We start from the raw sequence: 23,552 nt of genomic DNA on the forward strand, positions 1-23,552 counted from the left end.
TTCAGCTTTTACATTCCTCACATGAGATCGCATCATTGTCTATAGGCATTTGCAACTTGTCTGGACTCGGATTAATATGTCTAGGTCATAAAGCTTCCACCAGTAACTGCCATCTGTGTACTAGCTACTGGTTACCACATCTGCCTCACAATTCTGAGATTCACGGTTTGAATCTCAACATTGTTTTCCTCTTGCGTGCGTGGGCTTTCTTCGGGTACTACAGATATGCATGTTAGGTTCACTGAAGACTCATGGATGTCTATAGTTGGATGAAACAAAAGGGCGAGCACGTCCTGGCTTCTGTAATGGATAAAAGCAATATGTTGCAAAGGGCACATTAAAAATGCAAGCGTAATGCTCGACCTCCTTTCGACTTCATGGGCCACTAGATGTTAGTGCCGCAGTCATATTGTGACAGGTGAAGGGAACCAATGGACTTGAAGTGCCCTGTTGGTTTGAACTGATTGCACGGAGTGGAGACCTTAAGGGAAACATCTATCCTAAATGTGTCAGGACTAGCCACGAGCTCAATAGTGATGGGACAAGAAGGGACATCCTTCAGTTTTAACACTTGGAATAAGTGTTTTCACCGACTACATGAGTAAAATGTGAATTGTAGGGCTACAGGTAGTAATAGAAACTCAAATACAGAAAAGTCTGAATTTTCAGGTTGTCAACTAACTCAAAGGTAGAAAAAAAATTACAACAGATCAAATTCGTTCAAGTTTTTAATAGTTTGGGATTTTTCACCATAGATATTTTTTATTTAATTTATTTTATTTTATTTTATTTTAGTTTTAATTAATTTTTAGAGTGGATTAGCTACTAATTAATTGTTTTTCTTCTTTCTTTAAATTATTAGGTTAGTTTGTTCGTTATTAATTTTAGTTTTCATAAATTATGCTGTTTGTCAGGTGCAGGATTTAAAAAAAAAATAACATAATGGTCTCATTTATTTTGGTTCACGAAAATGATTTGGTAGAGTAGTTGTCCCCCAACCCAGAGGTTGTGGGTTCGATCCTGTGCCCTGATGAACTCGCGTAAGTATCCTTGAGCAAGATACTGAACCCCACATTGCTCCTGGTGCTGCATCACCAGTAGGTAGATGACGATGTAGTGTAAAGCGCTTTGAGCGCCTTAAGTTGGAAAAGCGCTATACAAGTATAACACCATTTACCAATTTGAGTTTTTAACATTTCTTGCATTTTTGCTAACTTATTAGTAAAACCAAATATTTTTTTTCAGTGTACTTTTATGAAGTAAATTATACTACAAGCAGTAAAATTTACTTCATAAAAGTAAGTGCAAATTGTTACAATGATTTTATCAAATAAATCCACCAAATATTTTTTTCAGTGTAGGTTTTTTTTTTTTTTTTCATATCTTGGCCAAAGAGAATATGCAATGTTGCTTTAGCCTTTAAAGGTCTGTGCTGCTGTGTGATGAACTCTGAGCATTAGCATTGCATTCACTTTTGCGTTAGCCTAATGCTAACGGCGAGTGTCCTCTTAAACACTCGGACAACCTTTTTTACATACGGTTTGTGGCGTCCAGGTGTTTATATTTAATTGAAAATGATGTACTGTTCTCCTTTTAATCGCCAAGTTGACGTTGTCCTTTTAGACGTGACAATATGTGCTCATCTGTTAATGGTCATTCGAAATAATTGGATACCTTTTAATTTTACAGACGAATACATTTTTTGTAAACGTCGACTAAAACTAGACAAAATTAGTCTTGAGTTTTCATCAACAAAAACTAGACGAAGACGAACACATTTTGAGATTACTAAAATATGACTAAGGCTAATCAGTACCATCATCCAAAAGACTAGGACGAAGACAAAAATTAAAAGGGCTTTCGAAAAACAACCCTGCTTGTAGGTAAGTAGGTAGTGTGTCTGTCTTAATGTTCTGAGATTCTGGTTTAACTTTTAGCTATAGCCTTCCTGTGCCAAGTTTGCATCTTCTCCATTTCCTCACACATTAAAAAAAACATGAATCTTAGGTCAATTAAATATTCTCTATTGTCCATAGGTGTAAATGTTAATGCGTATCCAGTCCAGTGTGTACAATAGACAGGTTGATGGATGGTTAGTTCAAGTTGCCAATTTTCTGCTTGCATGCCTTTGTCTGGACAAACATCTTGGGAATTACTTACAATCAATTAGTTCATCAACCAGACATTACTTATCAATTTGGACAATTGAACGCTTCTGACTTTGTGGGAACAGTTTGTGATAGGCCTTTTTTCACAAATTTATGGTTGTATATTTGGTGAGTGGCTAACGAGGACACCATCCCACACCTTTAGAATTAGCTAGAACAAAGACTGAGTCAGCTGGCCCTGTTGTCCAACATTGATATCTATATCATTGTAGTTGATGTGAGAACATTGTTCTGCATGAACAGACCCAAATCCCCACAGGCACACTACAATATTTTGTGGATGATTCATCTTTCCAGGTGAGTGGAATCAAGCAGAGACAAACTTTATATTTTCTCTCAGTTTCAGTAATTTTGGTCTATTGAATTATAGCCTGACATCTTTTCTGCGGACATTACAACCTAGAGTGCAGTACAAATTGATCTCTTGACTATTGAAGTCGTTTAATAGCCTGTCTGGGTCTGCTTGCCAGATGTTTGCCTTCTGGATGTGATCATAGCTCTAGACGTGATAGGCACCACTACTCACATTTTTAAAATCGTCGTTTTGCAACTCGTTTTTCACTTTCCTTTGTCAGTTTTCATTGTCTTAAAACTACATCAGGATGTAACTGAAACCCATGACGTCATCAGCCATGCAGTCAGTTCAGTTCATACAAGTTTTAACAATAAAACAAATGTTCCTCTGACTTTGTTGATACAGTTAACTTGGTTTTTCACTTTGTTTTTGTTCATCTTTGTGTTTGTCTGTGCTACAGGAGATAAAATATTCAACAGAGCGCATCAGCTTCATTCCGCTGAGCACAGCTGTTTACAAATGCATCCACCACAGCAAATAAAGACACATAGTCAAGTCGAGGGAAACTTTCCCTCAAACACAACAGTCTTTGTCTATTGAAAAATTACATGCAGTACAACAAGTAGAAAACTCTCAAAATCACAGTCGTAGCTGTTGGCATTTTTGCGCTGCACGCTTGATCTTTAAAAGGTAAAGATTCATAGAACAGAAGTGTGTTATTTACAGCAGTCGAGATACGCACTTTGCATTTATTATTTTTTATGTTGAATACTATGCAAAGTGAGTCTCGTTCCAGTAATGGAAAAGAACAGTTCACTCATACAGTGATCCCTCGTTTTCACAGTTAATGGGAACTAGAACCCACCATGATAAGCAAAAAACCGTGACGTAGCGTAGGTAAAAAATGTTTGTTTGTTTGTTTTTTTGTATGTGTGTTCAATGTTAACACACAAATGCCCCGCTCAAACAGATTAAAATGACAGCACAGTGAAAGGTGTACTTGTTGTGTTTTTCGGAGTTTTGCCGCCCTCTGCTGGCGCTTGAGTGCGACTGATTTTATAGGCTTCAGCACCCATGAGCATTGTGTAAGTAATTATTGACATCAACAATGGCGGGCTACTAGTTTATTTTTTGATTGAAAATTTTACAAATTTTATTAAAACGAAAACATGAAGAGGGGTTTTAATATAAAATTTCTATAACTTGTACTAACATTTATCTTTTAAGAACTACAAGTCTTTCTATCCATGGATCGCTTTAACAGAATTTTAATAATGTTAATGCCATCTTGTTGATTTATTGTCATAATAAAGAAATACAGTACTTATGTACCGTATGTTGAATGTATATATCCATCTTGTGTCTTATATTTCCATTCCAACAATAATTTACAGAAAAATATGGCATATTTTATAGATGGTTTGATTAATTGCGATTAATTAAGATTAATTAATTTTTAAGCTGTAATTAACTCGATTAAAAATTTTAATAGTTTGACACCCCTAATATTTATATATATGATGAATGGTTTTTAGGCATTTCAAATGTAATAATTATGATAAGTTTTAAACATATTTTTAACATTATTAAATGCTTCATTGAGTGAGGCCACTCAAATCCAAAGCTGCTCACTTACACACAATAGGTTGCCACAGCAACTGTTTAACAAGTTAAACGATGATTGATGCATGTTGCGCTTTGAAGCTCGGTTCTCTGGCAACATCAGTCATAAACGTCTGTCAGTCAGTTAACTGTAATAAGCAACTCCAGTGCACTCACTGCCTGACCAACAACGGGTAGGGAGAGGTCGTGAGAGAGTGAATTTTAAAAAAAAATCCGCAGACTGAAGGCACAAAGTTTGAAGTGCGAAGTAGCAAGGGATCACTGTATTTATTAATTCCAAATTAAGCAGTTTCTGTGATTTTTTTTTTTTAACATTCTTCAATCTTACATTGTGTTAGCAAGCTGAAACATTCAATGCTGGAGCAGCACGGTATTGAATAGATCAGTGGTTTTCAACGTGTGGTACGAGTACCACCGGTGGTACGCGGACTCCTTCTAATGGTACGCAAAAGCTTGACTTAATTAAATGTTCAAATAACCTTTTATAATCCACTAAAGTGCACTAATCGAGTAAAGTTCAGTTCTATTTAACTTAAATTACAAAAAAGTATACTTTTTTTTTTTTTCAAATGAATTATTATCATTTAGAAACAACTTGTAGGTGTAGTACCATATACTTCAATTCCTTCAGTATATTATCTTTTTTTTTTTTGTCAAAGTGCAGTGTTAATACTTAAACTGTGGCTCATAAAATTAACTAAAACCTCTTTTACCTAACATGATTGTCTACTAAACTGACATATTTTAACTAATAACCTACCGTTGACAGCGATAGACATCCAATTCATTTGAACTGAGAGAAACGGCAGATAATGCTCATGTTCCAGTGCCACTGTTAGAGGTCCAATCCAATTTGACTGGGAGGTATTTCCACTCAAAAGAGATCTGACATCTAATGCCATCAATGGGAGCCAATGAGTTAATGTTTGTTATTTAGGGTGATACTCGCTATTTAATGTTTGAGAACCAACGGGATAGATGATGTGATGATTGTATCTGAAATATCATTTTTTACAAAGTCCCAAAACCATTTGTTATTCCATTATATTCTCTGTGTTTGTTTTCATATTTTAAAATGAAGTGCCCTCATCTATTGGCTTCAGGGCGGCAAAACAATTTCCGGCTATAAAACAATCTTAGTAGGCAATTACAATCAAGAAATACAAGGTTATGCATGTCTGGTTCTTAGTAGGTGTGCAGAATGACGTGTTTTAGTATCACATTATTGTACAAAGGGCTTGCGGTAGAAAGTGAGGGGGGGGGGGGGACAAGAATATTATTTTCGCAGGATTCATTTTCATCATTCACGCTAGCTATTGAGGCAACATGTAATTTAGAGTATTGCAAGCTGCGGGATTTGGTTGTGATTTAATTGCTCCAGCAAGCAGAACATCTGCATCACTTTTAGTCCACACCTTGTTGTTTGGCAGACTGACAAGTGAATATGTACATAAACATGCCACCTGTTTGGATAAACAGGTTTATTCTTGTCTAAATGATTATACTCTCGTTTGAGCTGAAAAGAGCATTGCAACAAAGAAGTATAACGGCGTAAAAAAAGGGGGGTGTTTGAGTGTTTTTGACCAGGTTTTGGTAATTTTGTGGAAAGGCTCAGTCCTGTGCTTTGGAAAACAAAAATCAGCAGGCTTCTTTCCCTTAACAGCACTTTTGGTGCCTTTTACTGATTGCTTTGTGTAGTTTTCATCATATTGAAAAGTCATAGGTCAAATTTACATACAGTTTATATTGAAAAATAAAGGTTAGATGGCATCAAGTCTAAGGAGAGGCAATCTGCCCCAAACCACCCAAAAAATAGACGCCCCTGTATCATTCAATCTCGATTCCTTTCATGATTTTTTTTTTAACTAAACCTTTTTATGTTGTTGTATTTTAAGTAGGGCTGTCAAACGATTACAATTTTTTATCAAGTTAATCACGGCTTAAAAATTAATTAATCATAATTAATTGCAATTCTCACCATCTATAAAATATGCCATATTTTTCTGTAAATTATTGTTGGAATGGAAAGATAAGACACAAGACGGATATACTGTATACATTCAACATACTGTACATAAGTACTGTATTTGTTTATTATAACAATAAATCAACAAGATGGCATTAACATTATGAACATTCTGTTAAAGCGATCCTTGGATAGAAAGACTAGTAGTTCTTAAAGATAAATGTTAGTACAAGGTATACACATTTTATATTAAAACCCCTCTTAATGTTTTCGTTTTAATAAAATTTGTAAAAATTTCTAACAAAAAATAAACTAGTAGCTCGCCATTGTTGATGTCAATGATTACACAATGCTCATGGTGCTGAAACCCATAAAATCAGTTGCACCCAAGTGCCAGCAGAGGGTGACAAAACACCAAATACACAAGTAACAAATGGACATGACACTGTGCTGTCATTTTAATCTGTTTGAGCGGGGCATGTGCGTTAAATGTGTCAAATATTTTACCATGATTAATTTAAAAAATTAATTACCGCCCGTTAACGCGATAATTTTGACAGCCCTAATTTTAAGTGGTAGTTTGAAAAGTAACTTCCATTGTATATTAGTATTAAGCTTTTCATTGTCATGTGGGTTTAGCTTTATAATTTACCCACTTAAAAAACATCAAAATTGAACTTTTTTTAGGGATGGTTCAAAATCTGCAAAATTAGCCTGTTACGACATGGCTGATCATGGAGATCGATCTAAAAATGTTTTACAATCTTCGATCATAAAATTGCCCGGCCCTAAGTCTGTGACATCTGTTTCTAATGTTAGTGAAATTCAAGTTTCAGTTTTTCATGCACTCTTATTCAAGACACAGTATTTTGTCCATCTAGATTTCCAGTTTGTATCTTTGTATTTGTGTGGGGAAACGTCCACCATCACTGATAGCTTTCACATGTAAGACATGGCTCCATTCCAGAAGAGTTCATATGATTGGTGGAATGTAGCCTGACCTCTAAACACACTCGCAGCTCTCCCCACTCACTCCTTATTATTTCTCAAGGATTCAACTTATGTGACTTTAAAAATAGAAGTCTCCAGATTGTACCACTCTTATTAATATGGCATCACATCACTGTCCGCTATTTCATTAGTGTGTGACTTCTGTACCATGAATGCAAGTTAACAATCTGCAAGTGCTATATGCAGTCAGTGGTGCATAATCATCAGCCTCCAGCAGATTCCATTAAGTAAAGATGTGTGCTGCTGTATAGCAACAGGTATAAACACATGAGTGGGGATGGAAACTAATGTCAGTGTAGGAGGTCGAGTCTGTAAATGTGTGTGGCTTCACCCGCTCCATCTCTCAGCCCTCCCTTTGCATTCCCTTCTTCATCACAAGGTCGTAATCACTCCCATCTCTGCCAAGGCTCCTGTAACACCCCCACTACTCACACACCGCAACCTCCATACCTTCCCTTCACTCCCGAGCTTATTACTCGTAAGTCTTCACGCTACTGTACGGAGCCAGACTTTCACATGTGTAGGCCTCATCCTTTAAACTTTGTTCCTTTGGGAGTCAAGCAACAGATAATACGAATACCCACAATTTTCTTTTATTTTTAAACTGTGCACTCCGACTTTGTTAAACATTCGAGTTACATACAAGGAGGCTTGTAAAGTGCTTGTAAAATTTTTACTACTGACTAAAACCAACAATGTATTTTCAAGCCATAGTGTTAAAACAGATGAGTTTTGTAAGTGTCCAGCATTCATTGACTTGTTTGAATTTCGAACCATTGTTGGTCACATTTTCTACAATTAACTCAACAATTAAGATGTTGAATATGTGCTCGTTAGCTACCATTGATGGTGACAGATGAACCAGAGTTGCTTTAGAAATGGATTGTTTTACATTGACCAATCAGTAACTTTGGCATACAGTGATCCCTCGCTACTTCGCACTTCAAACTTCGCGCCCTCAGTCTATGGCGGATTTTTTTTTTTTTTTTTTCGATCGTATAGTCTCCCTCTACCTCCCTCCCTCCCTCTCCCTGCTCTTTGCTGGTCAGGCAGTGCACTGGAGTTGCTTATTAAAGTTAATAATGATTGAAAGACAGTAAAGGTTTGATCTTGCCAGAGACGCATACTCCAACGCGTCGCATGCGTCAGCATCGTTTAACTTGTTAAACAGTTGTTGTGGCAACTCATTGTGTGTAAGTGAGCAGCTTGAGCAGATTTGAGTAGACTCACACAATGAAGCATTGAATAAAGCCAAGCTTTTTTCGACTTTATTCTTGTTTGAAAATAATTCAGTGGGACAATAACATGTTTAAAACTTATCATAAATATTACATTTGAAGTGCTTAAAAACCATTTATTAAAATATATACCTGTATTTATGTAGGGGTTTTTTTTTAATTATACTTCGGGAAAAAAAGTGCAAAAACATGTCTTATATGTATCTCTTTCCAATGCTAAATCTTGATAAATACATTGAAGACAAAAAAAAAAAAAAAAAAAAAGTTTTTTAGTAGTAATTTACAAAGCTGTTGCAATCTGGATGAAGACAAAGAATTTATCTCGTAATTGGATGATTAAAAGTTGTTTTTTGGTTGAAGGGGGCACTACTTCTTGGTTTTCCACTTATCGCGGCGGGTTCTGGCCCCCATTAACTGCGAAAAATGAGGGATCGCTGTATTACTACTTCTAAAACTGAAACTAAGGAAACATCAACAACTTTCCTTCTCTTTTAATATGTGTAATGGTTTTTAGTAAATTAATTCATTGGCTGCCATTGACAGCGATAGACGTCCAAACCATTTGACTGGGAGTTCTGGCAGCGGTCGAATGATGAATTAGTTAAAAAGAGATTTGCTGCTAAATTAATTGCTAAGTATTTCTTGAGCTAGGAAGTCGTTTAACCAACCTCCTTGTTAAAATGTAAATGATGAGCAATGTACAGTAAACACCACCATTGGTCAATAGTGTTAAAGGTTTCTGCAACACTTAAACTAATTTTCTGTGATTGCTAGCCGTTCAGTGCCAGAAACGTCTTATTATCTTCATTGTGTCAAAGACACTTGAGGCGACAATTACAAGCATACACATTTTGCTACACAATAGGCAAGTGAGCAACTCGGTTAGTGGTTGCTGTTCGCTCGGAACATCGTATATCTATTTTTTTAAAGACACACTGATGTTCTGTTATTATCTGGGCTGTTTTAATGGATTTTGTACTTATCTATTAAGCAATCAGGATTAGGGGTGTCAAACTCATCTTTGTCGCGGGCCACAACGTAGTAATGGTTTCCTTTAGAATGCCATTATTTCTTTCAACTAGGACTGTCACAATGAATTGGCTAATTGACAACTAATCGATTATCAAATATAGAGACATTGTTGACCAAATAAAAAAATGTCAGAATTCTCTTTTCTTGAGTCTCTTAATAGCAAATGTTATCTTGTATATTTTTCATTTGATTTTTCTAATGCACATATTTTAAAATGAGAAAAAAAACTTAAGTATTTAGGTATATTTTTTTGTTTAGTAAAGTACAGATTTTTTAAAACTTTTATTATATGTTCAATAGTTTTTTGTGTAATTTTAAAACTTGTTTACCTATTTTCCATTTTTAAAGAAAAACATAAGAATTCTCTGATTCTTTTACTCCTCAATGAAAGAGATATAAATTTAATTTTATGCAAAAAAACGATACAATATAGATACAAATAATTTACTTCCGCCTGTCATACAAACTGACAAAGCAGGCGTGATTATGAGTTTGTATGTTTGTTTGTTTGTTTGATTGTTTTCTCAATTCATATTCAGAAGTGGTCTAAAGCGTCACAAATTTTAAACCATTTGAGTCTTAAAATTGCCTATGACCACTAAATAATAATTTTGTCACAGGTACACTGATTTATTCCCACAGTTACATCTAAATAAAGATGTTTAGCCTGTCAGTGAATCATTTAAAAAAAGGAAATCCCCACGCCTTGCACTATGTCACTAACAATTAAAGTATTCATGGTATTCACTCTATAGCCCACATACACACACATGGAATGGGTAGTCATTATTTAGGCAGACAGAGGTAGATTTATACCCAGAGCTCTTTCTATAATTGAACAGTTCCTGTCTCTCTGTTTCCGCCTCGGGCTGCTTAGTCAGCAGCTTTAGAATGAGGCCCGAGGCTGTAAGAGATTGCTGTTCAATGGGCTCTACTCACAGGATGATTATTGGAATCCAAAAGAGAGGGGGAAAAAAAGACAGCAAATAATACAGTTGTCATATTTCCTGCAGAATTGGAATGCAACCTGTTTATGGGAAAGGGTACGGTAAAGCTAGCAAAAACAGATTGCTGTCTTGGGAACTAAATCGAGCAGAGCTAGAGAATCGTCATGACAAACGCTGCGTGTGGTCATTAATTTGCAAGGTGACTGTGGTAAACTTGAATGCTTATGTGTCTTTCATGTCTTCATGTCTGTCTGCCCTTCCCTGTGCTCACTTCCTCTTTCCCCTCCTCACAGGGGGCTAATTACAGAGGTAAAGGGCACCAAATTAAAAGAGCTTAATGTCAGTTGCCGGGAGCAACTTATCCTGTTTAATATCTGATCCGGTGTGTGACAATTCACCTGCCCCTGCATGTTTAGGTATTTATGTTACAGGACAAAATCGCTTCTTAAGCTTGTCATGTTTCAGTAATTTGTTTCAGTGAGTTTAATTTAACTTTTTATATCTATATACTGTATTTTCTGCTTTGCTCCGATACATTTTCACTCTTCCACTTTGAGAAAGGTGCTGATATGCAATTGTATGAAATCTAGGGTGACCATATTTTGATTTCAGAAAAAAAGGGGACACTCGGCCCGGCCTCGAGGTACTTGAATTTTACTCAAACGTCACTCAAAGATACCTATATCACTTTAATCTATTTAAAGTGTGCCTCCTCCATCTGGATAGAAAAAACGTTTTATTTTTTAAAAATTATAGCCATATAATATATGACCAAACACACAAATTCAAATTCTCAGAAGTTACTCAACAGGCTTTATTATTCCTAAAAAAATAATCGAACAGTAAAAACATACAAAAATATATATGTAATAATAATAATATAATGCAGACCAATGGAAAAGTAGTCCAGTCAGGGTCGGGTCTGGCCGGACTTCTCTCTCGCTAACTTTTTTAAAATAAATATATATTTGTAAACTAAAACGATGTATGGATGTTAAACTAAGGAATATTTGTTATAAAATAAATAAATTGGGAAAAAAAAACAGAGAAAAGGCACTTTGGTAATCCCAAACATGAGTCGCAGTTGAGCCAGTGCATAGGTTGCGCACATGAACGCCGTGACCCCGCCCTCCTTTTAATCTTCCCCTCGCGCTCTAGTGCTCTCCGCGAGAGCACTACTTTCCTTTTCGAATTTCAATATAAAACACCAAGAGGCGAAAAGCAAACTAAAGACGGGGGGATTGAAAAGGCAAGAATCCACGAGTGATGTGTGGAAAGGATTTAAATTGATAGTGGAAGATGCATACAGAAAATTGTGTCGGCCTTGCCAAATGCAACAAATATGGCGCGCGCGTTGCTCTCTTACGAGAGCAGAAAGACTGGCACCTTGACGCTGAGCAGGCATTTTAAAAACTGTACTGGCCTAAAAGATGATATTAGTCACACATTGTTATTATCATTTGTTTCGAAGGCTGCACCTCTTCGTGTTAAGCAGGACATCGTGGAGTTCGTGCATGGTGTTCCTTTAATACACGCGGGCCGGGGACTGGTCGGGCTGGATTTTTTAGGCCCGAACTAAGCTCTAATCGAGAGAGCAGAGAAATAGGACATACATAACAATGGCTGAAGCAGAGAAAGACATTGAAAGCAGACATCTGGAGACATTTTGGCTTCTACGAGGTTGGTGGGAAACTTGACCAGAGTTATGCGGTGTGTAAAAAAATGAAACATGAGAATAATAATACAAATGGGGAAACCAAATCCATTGCATCACCGGAATTGCGCAGGGAAGATTTTTGAACGTACTTATATATTTTAAAATGCGCTGAATTGATTCAGCTTGTTGCCCGCATCGAATCGAATCGTCCATGCCCCGCATCGGGATGCATCGCTGCATCGATTATTGTTGACACCCTTATTTAGCAATGTCTTTAACCACATCAGGGCCGAACATCTCGGTGACAGTGGCTTTGCAGGCAGGTAGTATTAATGTCTCTGTGCTATCTTCGGGGACTTTTTGGATTAAGCAACAAGTTCAGCAACAAGGCAACTGGCTTTGAGGGCTTTCTCATTTACCTTTGTAGTTTTTCTCAAAAAAGGTGCCTGTTTCTATGTGTTTTCACGAAGGCTAGTGCATCAAGTTGTTCTGAAATGACGGATGTTTCGTTTGGAGATGAAGTTTAAGCTTGCTTGGCACCGTGGCGCTGTTTGATAGTTGCTCGGATTTCTAGCCATTAGCCTTGCTATCGTTGACAATGTGTTGGAATAAAACATAGGGGGGAGGTGTGACAGTCGCCACATATGGATAGAATGGAAAGGACACTTTCGTGTATATTAACACTTGAGGAGTCTAATCAAATGCTATTAGCATGCACCGGTAGCTGAGGTAAGATCAAACATTGTTATAAAAGTTTACAATCATCGGCAGCGCAACGATGTGACACCAAATGGGATTTTACAGATCACTCCAGTACAAAGCTCCGACAGAAGTCAACAGATGCCGAGAAGTTTAGCAAGTATACATATCGATAGCATGTGAGCTCCTGTCGTGTCGAAGGTTTGTTTGTGAATGATAATTTATAGCTGACGCCATGATAAAGCCAGTCTGTGACTGTGAACGCATGCGCAAATTTGTATCCAAAGTAGAATTACTCTTTTGGGTACATGAGCATTTGATTATGTATGTATTGATCATAATAAAAGTCTTAACAACTGGGCACGCTCTCTGGGAACATGTCACAGGCAGCACAGTGCTGTAGTATTCTGTGCAAAGCGTCAGTCAATTTCAACACAAGCTAATTGGTCCCATGAAAAATCATGAAAACCAGACATTTTCAAGAATTTATAAAACCCCGTCGAACGCCCCGGACAAGATGTGAAAAGTGGACGTGTCCAGGCAAAAGAGGATGTTTGGTCAAATCGGCCACATCTGGGGATGAAACACGTTGGGATTGATAGAATGAAGTCTTTTGAAGCGATATGCTTGCAAGCTCCCACATTTGCTTTCTATTCATCTGCCACAATGTAATAATCAGTTGGATTGTTTGGATTGTTTTTAATGGTTAAATGTGAAGCGAGTTTTATTATTTATTTCATTCGCTCTAGTGCCACTGGCGCTGATAGACATTCAAGAGTGACGACACGAAAGACTAATGTATTACAGAGCAGGGTGAAGGCGACATTTGAACTGTTTGGCTCCATTGACCGTGCTAGACATCCAATTAATTTTAACTGGAAGGGCTGGCAGCAATTTTTCGCTTCCAGTCCCCCCAGTCAAAATGAAGTTGTCATGTTTGTGTGCGTTTTCAGTTCCTTTTTTTTTTCATTCAGCACCTAGTTTAGCCGGATGGGTGGGGCCATGCGACACACCTGTGCCACAAGGGAACGCTCAATATTTAAGGACACCTGTCACCATCTGCAAGTGTGGGACTATTGCTGGCTTACTTGGCTTGCTTACCGCTGTGTGTGCCTCATCATCTTCGTGCTTCCCGACGTTTCTACGGTTTTGTCCGAGTTTGATCATTTTTTACTTTTGTGCCCTATTGGACTTTGTATTCAGATTTTTGTACTTTGTTATATTCGCGTTTTCTGGCATGCTCCCTCAGTTCTACAGTGGTACTTCGACATATGATCTTTTCGACATCCGACGTAAAATTTGACTCGCCATTTCTCTCTACATCCGACGACATGCTCGAAATACGACGATCTACGACAGTGCCGCAGTTTCTTTGTTTTCCCACAAGACAGACGCACGGCAGATTTTCTTGTGAGAGAAATCAAAATGGGTTCCAAGAATGTTAGTGCAGTTGGTGAAAAAAAGGAAAAAGGTGACGCTTACCATTGAAATGAAGATGGAAATGATAGAAAAATATCAGCGTGGTGTGCACACCAGTGAACTGGCTCGACAATCCGGCCGTAGAATTTCTACAATCTCGACGGTCCTCCTCCAACCTCTGTTCACCAGTGTTTATAAGTAAAGGTGACATCGCCAAAAAGTCGCCAAAGTAAAAAGTCCTCTCTCACTCTGTCAAGTCAGCCACGCGGTGCATTCAGGTACACGACACAAAACACAGCCGCAAAATTAGAACCCGATTCATTACATTATCACAGGTATTAGTTCTATTATTATATTATTATTATGATGATTTTCATTCATAATTTATTTCTTTTTCTCTGTGTAATTGCTATTTGCAATAGTACCGACAGCATCTATTAAGGATTTAGTGTAGGTTTTCGGATTGTAGAACAAATTAATGGAATTATAATGTATTCTTATTGGAAAATCCTCCTCAACATACGACCATTTTGACTTACAAACAAGGTCATGGAACGAATTAATTTTGTATGTAGGGGTACCACTGTAATTTGTTTTACTCGCAATTTTTGGCGTGCTCCCTTTGTTGTACTTATTAAATACAAACATTCACCATTCCTGGTCTCTGAGTCTGGGATTGGAATCCACATCAATGGCTTGCCGTTCAGAACAGATTTGGACTTGTAGTGCCGTCAATGGCAGCCAGTGAGTTCAATTTTAAAAAATGAGCGAGAGAGACCGAAAGAGAAATATGGAACTATACTTTCTCTGTCTACCAACAGTCAAACCCTGTTTTTAAGTGTGTTACACATATACAGGCAAGTTTTTACAGTTCTGATACCTGAGTGTGATTGGATGTATGAATCGGTGGGTGGAGCCAGTTAAACCAAAGGTGACAAGCTTCTTGGGAATTTACAATTATGTTGTTACTATGATCAAATAATAAGAATGTAATAAAGACTATTAGATATAAATGTAAGTGGAAGTAAAGGTTCAAGAAATTATCATAGGAGTGATAAAAAGTTTCTTGCAAAGTCAACCAACAAAATTGCCATCAGACCACAGCAGACAGCGGGTCAGACACAAATCAACGATACATCCAGATGACATTCAGCATTCCTCAGGGAGGACAGAAAGAAATAGTTTACACTTGTGTCTGTATTGCTGTGTACTGGTGTGAGTTTTGCACTCAAAAACTGGTGAGGTAAAGACAGAAGATAAGAGACAGCACTTTCCTGAAAATAACTCAGTGAAAGGATCCAGATAAACAAATGTAGACCTTACATTGGTGTATATGCGACTGCAGGTTAAACATTTGGCGAGTGTTTAAAGAAGCAGCCGTGGAAAAGTGGTTATCCCGGCCAGAATGTTGACTCCTGAGAAAGCCCAACTGATGTGTTGGTGTTTGCACCACTCTTTGATTTATCATAAACCCGCTGACACCGAGGTCGTCGTGAGTGCCGCATCTATCATATAATGTGTGCGGGTGGCTAGTCCAGACGTCAGCCCTACATTGAAGAGCGCAGCAATAAAACTTCAGTCTTGCTTCTGTCAAGCACAACAAGGAATGTACTTGTACACACACTTTAGGTTAAACATTATTACAACAAATAAATGAGTGGTAGTAGTGCTCAATTGTAAATATTATTAGTTAGTGTTATGTAATACACTACTGCGAGTTGTACTATTTACATTTTTACATCTGTTTTGTTTTTTTTCTCTCCCAGAAACAACTACTATGCCTGACACAGCGACCCCCACACTGCCAAGGGTGGAACAGTCCACTGCAGCAATGAGACCTGGTAAAGACACACACACACACACACTTTACATTCAAACAACCCGCACATGAGGCTCCGCTCTTAAGGTCAATCTGCTGATTTCATTGTACACCACTGGCTCTTTAGGCTTTTGAAGTCTGTTGGATACAAAAGTCCCTGATGAAGCTCTGCGTGAGTGAAAATAGGATCTCACAGCCAGCAGACCTCACATCCTTTCTCTTGCACTCACACACCTACAGCTTTTTGATGAATATGACAGAGATTGCTTCATTTCCAGCAAGTAATCCTACTGGATAATGTTATATTAGACACTATTAACTCGTTGGCTGCCACTGACGGTAAGAAAGGAACCAGTCCAAAAATGAACTACTTTTGCATTGACTACACAGTAAATTTAGCATTTACAACTCTGAAACTAAAGTAACAGATCAACAACCCTTCTACTGTTCTGTTACTGCAATTTAAATTATTAACTCATTGGCTACCATTGACGGTGATAGTCGTTTGATTGAGAGGGTTGGCAGCAATTATTCGCCACTAGCCTACCCAGTCAAAATGGATTGGATGTCTATCACCGTCAATGGCAGCTAAAGAGTTAATAGTAAGTAGTCTCCTATTTATTTCATTAATTTATTTGTTTATTACATTTCCTACGTTAAAAACAAAACGAAACAAAAATATATATATATATATGTTCAGTAGGATTTTCCCTTTTTATTAAATTAAAAATGTTTGAAATTAGAAGACAAATAGTAAAAATTTGTAATTATATATCATAGTAAAGTTTCCTATTTATTCACTTTTTAATTTTTAAACATTTCTCTTACTTTAAAAAAAAAAAAAAAAAATCAAAACATTGGAAAATGGGGGGAAAAGAAGTTTTTTTCCTTATATATTATTTATATAGTATATATTTACATTTTAAATAAACTAAAAATAGGAAAAACTCTCACCTATTTAAAAAAAATTCATTTAAAATATGTATATAAATAAAATAAAATAAAAAAAGGAGATGTCGTTTTATTTTTATTTCTAAAGATTTTGCAATTAAATATCAGTAACTAGTCCCCGATTCCTGCAATATAAACAGTATATAACATAATTTATGTATGAACTGACTGAACCCCAAATTAGGGTTGGGCATCGAGCATTGATGGGATCCGAGACTAACACTCCAGTTCTCACGGAACCGTTCGAATTTTTTTATTTCGATTCTAAGTTTCGATGCCCTGACCGCCGACCAGAAAAATATCTGCCAAACACCACGAAGAAGAAGCCACATTAAAAACTAGCTCTGTTATGAGCAAATCATATGAAGTGGCTAATTTAGCTTAGCACAAAAACGTGTTGCCTCGCTTCACATAAATGACAACAAAGTAACAGAATAAACACACCAAAATGATATCAGACCCTCTGTTAAAACCTGCAAACTTACATATTTTGTTTTATCAAGGGTTCCCAATGATGTGTAGTGCAGAGGAAGTGTGTAGCATCTGTAAACCTAAGGATTCATTTCTAAGTAATGTTTTCCCTGCCTCTTCTAGTTAGTCACCACTAGGGGCACGTAGCTAAACCAAAGAAAAACTGTAGAGTCCGGAGTTGCAATAGTGACATCTTGAGGACGAATGACCAATATTTCAGTTTAGAAAGACATCAAACTTAAAAAGTAGTCAATTTAAGACCAAGGGACAGAACACTCCCCGCCTGCAGCCCTTAACTAACTTGTAGAAATACCACCTAAAACAAACGATGCAATACAATAAATGCCTGCAGCATAAGACACGCAAACATAGGCGAAAGAATATATGTAAATGTTTTCTCCGTAAATTTTTAAAAATAAACATTTTTGTGAAAGTGCACTCCTGTGGAAAGAAACTTCCTCATATTCCAAGTTCAAAGACTGATATTTATATACTTCAAGTTAAAAATAGCCCCCTGAGAAATTCATAGCAAAGTTAATTGAAAGTTCATATAATTAAAAAAATAATGGTGAGGTTAAGAAATTAATATAAACTATGATTTTTTTTTTTTACCCTTCCTATTAAAAGAATCGGAATCGAGAATCTTTTTGAACCCGAAACGAAACGTGGAATTGGAACCGTTCAAATTCAAGCAATGCCAAATCCTACTCATAATGGATTGGACATGTATCGCCGTCAATCGTAATGGTAGATGATCATTTAATGAAGCCATCCTAGTTCAAATGGATTTGACATCTTTCACTTTCAATGGCAGTGAATTAGTTAAATCTCATACATTTTTTAAAATTATACGTTTTATATCAGTTCCTTCATCATCCACTTTCTTTCGCTGTTTTAGTGAAACATTGGTGCTAGTCTCAGTTTATTGAAATGTGATAATATAATCTTATGAGCACTGATATCTTCAATCTTTACAGTGCACTCGTTTGATGTTATGAAACCGTCAAATCTTGACGATTATTGCCTGCATAAATAATTATCCTTCCATCATTTTTGTGCAAAATTTGTCTGAATCAGCTGTGGGTTTTCAAACTGACGCTTCATATAGTAGCAAGAGATAATTTGCAAAAATTGAAGTCGTCTGTCTGTGTTTTGCAGCCACCACTCCATCGCTGTGGTCGGTGTGCGACTTTGAACAGAGCTTGTGCGGCTGGTCTGCCGATCCCCAATCAGGCGTCAGCTGGTCCTTGCACACCGCTGGGAGCAGCGCTGCGGGGCATGGCCCTCATGAAACCAGGCTGGATTTAACACTGGGATCAGAGAGTGAGTACTTACATGTGTGGCATATGCTTTCGAACAAGTACACAAAGGATATTTTCATGTATAAATTAATTGCAAAGCTCTTCCTTTTGGGGACATATTTGTTTGTAATATGAACGATTATTAGCTGCCAACAGTCCCAATCAAAATTTATTGGACATCTAACGCAATCAATGAGTTAAGAAAGCCCAAATGTCGTTGAATGTATTTTTTGTTGTCGTTGTTTGTTCTTCTGTCTCTCTCTCCTTTTCTATTTTCCTTTCTGCCCCCCCCCCTCGTCCCCCCAATAACCCCTACCTGCTCGCTGCTTTTTCCTAATACATGAAATAAAATGAATAATCATCACAATGGGAGAATATCATACTCAATTAATAGTATTCGATTAATCTATTCCCTAGTTAGTTTGAATAATCGAGTTGTCGGATTAGGAACATTTCATGCGTTGCAGAATAAATTTGAGGAGATTTAAAACAAATGTTTGCTATGTTTGCATTAAATGCGAATACAAAATAAAATTCCCAGGTGTTTCTTCAAACTATGCAGAGTTGCACTTTCATTTAAAAATAAAATACCTAAGCTTAGCCTTAAACGGTATAAAAAAAATGCATAAATGACGGTCTACCTACAACATAAGAACAATTGGCTAACTTGCAAAGCAAAAGTCCGCTATCTTAAATGCTATAAAATGCTAACTTTTTTTTTTTTTTTAAACATTTTTCTTAACAAATCGTTCAAACACATATTCCCACCAAAAAAAAAAAAAAAAAACGGCTAAATATACCTATAAACTAAATTACGAATGCATTAAAAACATATTCGCTCAAACAAAAACTTACCTTAAGTTGGTCTTAACGGGGAACAGCTGGATTCAGCCATGTTAAATTAGCTATGTCATATTCACTGTTGCCACTCAAGCGCAGTGAATCCACTCAACTCATTAAAACGAAATGTAAACACTTTCAAAACAAACCATTTCCAATGCCACTCTAATCAAACGAATAATCAAAGCAGCAAAATTTGATTCGAAGCTTTTTTCTAATCGAATTTATCGAGTTAATCGATTAATCGTAGCAGCACTACTCCCATGTGATACATTAAAACAGTTCAGACCAATAGGACACTCAGATTCTCATTCTCCGTGTCAAGCAGCTGAACAGGACAGGTTAAAAAAAAAATCCCGAATGTCGCCTTCCAATGGCGACACACATGTGCAATACTTCCAGTACTGTCTGTGACGCACACACCAGGAGCCCACTGCGGTCAGATAAATCAGATGATGGCTCTGACAGAAGTGCAGTCTTAGCTCTCCGGCTCTCCCCGAGGCTTCTCGCAGACACAAACACACATATTTAACCACTCTAGGTGGGTCTGAACACTCGAGAGCCCCCTCCCACACGCAGACATGACCTTGCCATATACCGAGGCTTTCTGTTTGTGTATCAAAGCCGAACACTTTGAGCTTGACTGCACAGCTCCTTGGCGAACAGACAAGCATGTGTGTTTAAGCTTTTCGGAATGTGCCAGTTTATGAAAAAGTAAATTTGACTGTAATAGAGAGCGGGAGAGAAAGTTTCCTGTTTGACAGCAACATGACATTAAGTCTTGTTCTACAGCCACATGTGCACAGCAGCCCGTCTGCTAGCTGTCAGATCAAAAACCCTGCACTTGTCACTGAAAGCTCTTTTAGCGGCTTTAAAAAGAGAAAGCTCCGACCTGAACAAAACCGAGCTCAGAAAAGGATCCTTTTGATCTCAGATAGGCCATGACTGAATTTTATAACCCGGTGAGATTTTCATAGAAAGAAACTCTCCACGGTAGACATGCCTATAATTGAAAAGCAAAAGAAAGGAGTGTAAAAAAAAAAAAAAAAAAGCAGTTAAAAGCCACTCACTGCCACTGACTAGGATATCAATTTGAAACACCTAATACATTTGCTTTGAATTGCTTTAGGTCGAATAGGTGTCAGCCCTCTCGGGTAGTCTTATCTCGCCTTTTCAGACCTGAACACTATTTTGCCCTGTAATTGTGTCAGCACATAATTATTATAGCAAAGTTCACACGAGTGACTGAAAGTCTGATTACTCATGTCTGGCTACTCGTAGATCTGACCTTGGCATTAATTTAAAAATGGCTGTGAAATGAGTGCTGAAGAAGAACATGATTGAATGTGACGCAGGAGATAGATCCCACTTGTTTCGTAATTGCAAGAAAAGTACAGGGTGTCCCCTCAAACTTGAAAATGGAAATATGAATATCTGAGTAATTACTGTACATGGCCAAGGCAAACAGTTTTTGAATTGAGCTACAGCTTGAATAAATGAACTTGTCCAAAATATGTAATTAATAGACCTGCAATACAGTGGATCTAAAAAAGTATACCCCCTTTTAACATTGGCAGCTATTGACAGCACTTAAACAGGGTTCCCGCGCATCCTTATATAGTAGTCTTTAAATGTCTTTAATTAAAAAATCTGGATAATAATCTTAAATTTAATGGAAAATTGCAGTAAGTATTACATTCCCAGCGATGTGTTTAATGCCAGGGAAATCACAGTAGTCTGCCGTAAAAAGTCTAATGATAAGTATTTGTTTTATTAATGGCTGGGCACTAAATATGAGAGTTTAGGATTAATATATATTACACGGTACGTTGTCTGCAACCTCAGCGTACGTCAGTGACTTGAGTTGTCGCCATTACGCCGTTTTCTGGAGATGGGCAGGAATATGCAGAGATGAGGAAGTGTGAATTTAATAAAAAATGAATGAAAGATGGTTCAGGTTTACTTCTTGTTGATTTTGGGTCACTTCCTATTCATTTGGGGACATTACTGAGTCCCTTTCTTTTCAGTTACCCAAAACCAATAGGAAGTAACCCGTAAATGCCCAAAAATCAACAGGAAGTGACCCGTAAATGCCTTAACAGGCAAAGGAAGTGACCAAAAACCAACAGGAAATGACGTGAAATACCCAAAATTTAACTCGTATTGGCTGCCACCAGTGTTGTTTTTGGTAGTCCTTTTAATCTTATTGGTCATTAGTCAGATTTTAGTCATTAGAAAATGTTATCATCTTCGTCTAGTTTTAATCGACTAAATCTCATACAAATTTTTTCTAGTTTTAGTCAAACTACTCAAAATGTTTTCGTCTGTAAAATTCAAAAGGTTTCGTCCAAAAATAGTTTTCCAACAATTTCTAATTAACATAGACAGAGGAGCACATATTGTAGCATCTTTAAGGACAACGCCAACTTTGTGATGACTAGAGATGTCCTGATCGATAGGCATGCCGATCGATCGGGTCCGATCACGTCATTTTCAAAGTATCGGAATCGGCAAAAAAAATATCGGCCATGCCTTTTTAAAAAAAAAATTCTTGTTCACCAGTTAGGGTAGGAGGGAGCGGGAGATTGATAGGCGGATCGGTGCAGCGTCTGCAGTGATGCGAACTCTGCACCGGTCCGTTGTGGTGAAGAAGGAGCTGAGCCAAAAGGCGAAGCTCTCGATTTACCGGTCGATCTACGTTCCTACCCTCACCTATGGTCACGAGGTGTGGGTCATGACCGAAAGAACAAGATCCCGGATACAAGCGGCCGAAATGAGTTTCCTCCGCAGGGTGTCCGGGCTCTCCCTTAGAGATCGGGTGAGAAGCTCGGTCATCCGGGAGGGGCTTGGTGTTGAGCCGCTACTCCTCCGCGTTGAGAGGAGCCAGTTGAGGTGGCTCGGGCATCTGGTTCGGATGCCTCCTGGACGCCTCCCTGGAGAGGTGTTCCGGGCATGTCCCACCGGCGGGAGGCCCCGGGGTCGACCCAGGACACGCTGGAGAGACTATGTCGCATGGCTGGCCTGGGAACGCCTTGGAATCCCGCGGGAGGAGCTGGCTGAAGTGGCTGGGGAGAGGGAAGTCTGGGCTTCCCTGCTGAAGCTGGTGCCCCCGCGACCCAACCCCGGAATAAACGGAAGATAATGGATGGATGGATGGATTTTTTTTAATTAAATCTTTTTCTAATTGTATTTAACGTTACAGAGATAATATGTTACACTCTTCCAGAGTCTTTAGTTTAGGCTTAAGGTAGGGTTATCAAATTTATCCCAATAACGGCAGTAATTAATTTTTTGAAAAATGTATCACGTTAAGATATTTAACGCAATTAATGCACGGGCTGCACGACCTACTCACGCATTGTCGCACTCAGTCTGTAACGGCGCCGTTTTACCTATATAGAGAGATAAAAGGCAGCGTAAAATGAGTAGAGTGAATTTTGGAAACCTTTATTAATTGGCTAAAGCCTTACAATTCCTCTCCCTACTATTAGAAATATCATGGGATGCAACGTGGGGAAGCAAGGTAGCGATTGATCTTTTTCTTAACACCTTATATTATTTCCCAACGCAGAGAAGATATATCAATTGATAGCACTACGCACAGTCATGGTTCCACTTCCCATCATGCATTTGGGCATGTCTACAGTATCATTTACTGAAAGCTCAACAAATACACTAGATGGCAATATTTAGTCACAATATACAAAGTCACAAGTCTTTCTATCCGTGGATCCCTCTCACAGAAAGAATGTTAATAATGTAAATGCCATCTTTAGGATTTATTGTCATAATAAACAAATACAGTACTTATGTTACTGTATGTTGAATGTATATATTCATCCGAGTTTTATTCATTTTTTTCTTAATGCATTGCCAAAATGTATATGATCGGGAAAAATTATCGGGAATGATTGGAATTGAATCGGGAGCAAAAAAAAAGCAATCGGATCGGGAAATATCGGGATTGGCGGATACTCAAACTAAAACGATCGGGATCGGATCGGGAGCAAAAAAACATTATCGGAACAACCCTAGTGATGATAATCCGCTCAGCAGGAAAAACAATACATTACTTTTAGGGCTGTCAAAATTATCGCGTTAACGGGCGTTAATTA

General features: G+C 37.7%; 1 protein-coding gene across 2 annotated transcripts in view; it reads left to right on the forward strand.

The window, feature by feature from the left end:
• Positions 1–23,552, forward strand: part of LOC130927578 (neuropilin-2-like) — a 191,337-nt gene that overhangs the window by 127,506 nt on the left and 40,279 nt on the right. For both annotated transcript variants that reach the window (XM_057853518.1, XM_057853517.1), the window contains exons 12-13: positions 15,822–15,896; positions 18,455–18,619. In XM_057853518.1, coding sequence (XP_057709501.1) covers positions 15,822–15,896; positions 18,455–18,619 — 240 coding nt within the window. The remainder of the gene's footprint in view (positions 1–15,821; positions 15,897–18,454; positions 18,620–23,552) is intronic.

Source organism: Corythoichthys intestinalis, chromosome 12 (assembly GCF_030265065.1).
Source record: "Corythoichthys intestinalis isolate RoL2023-P3 chromosome 12, ASM3026506v1, whole genome shotgun sequence".
Lineage (NCBI taxonomy): Eukaryota > Metazoa > Chordata > Actinopteri > Syngnathiformes > Syngnathidae > Corythoichthys > Corythoichthys intestinalis.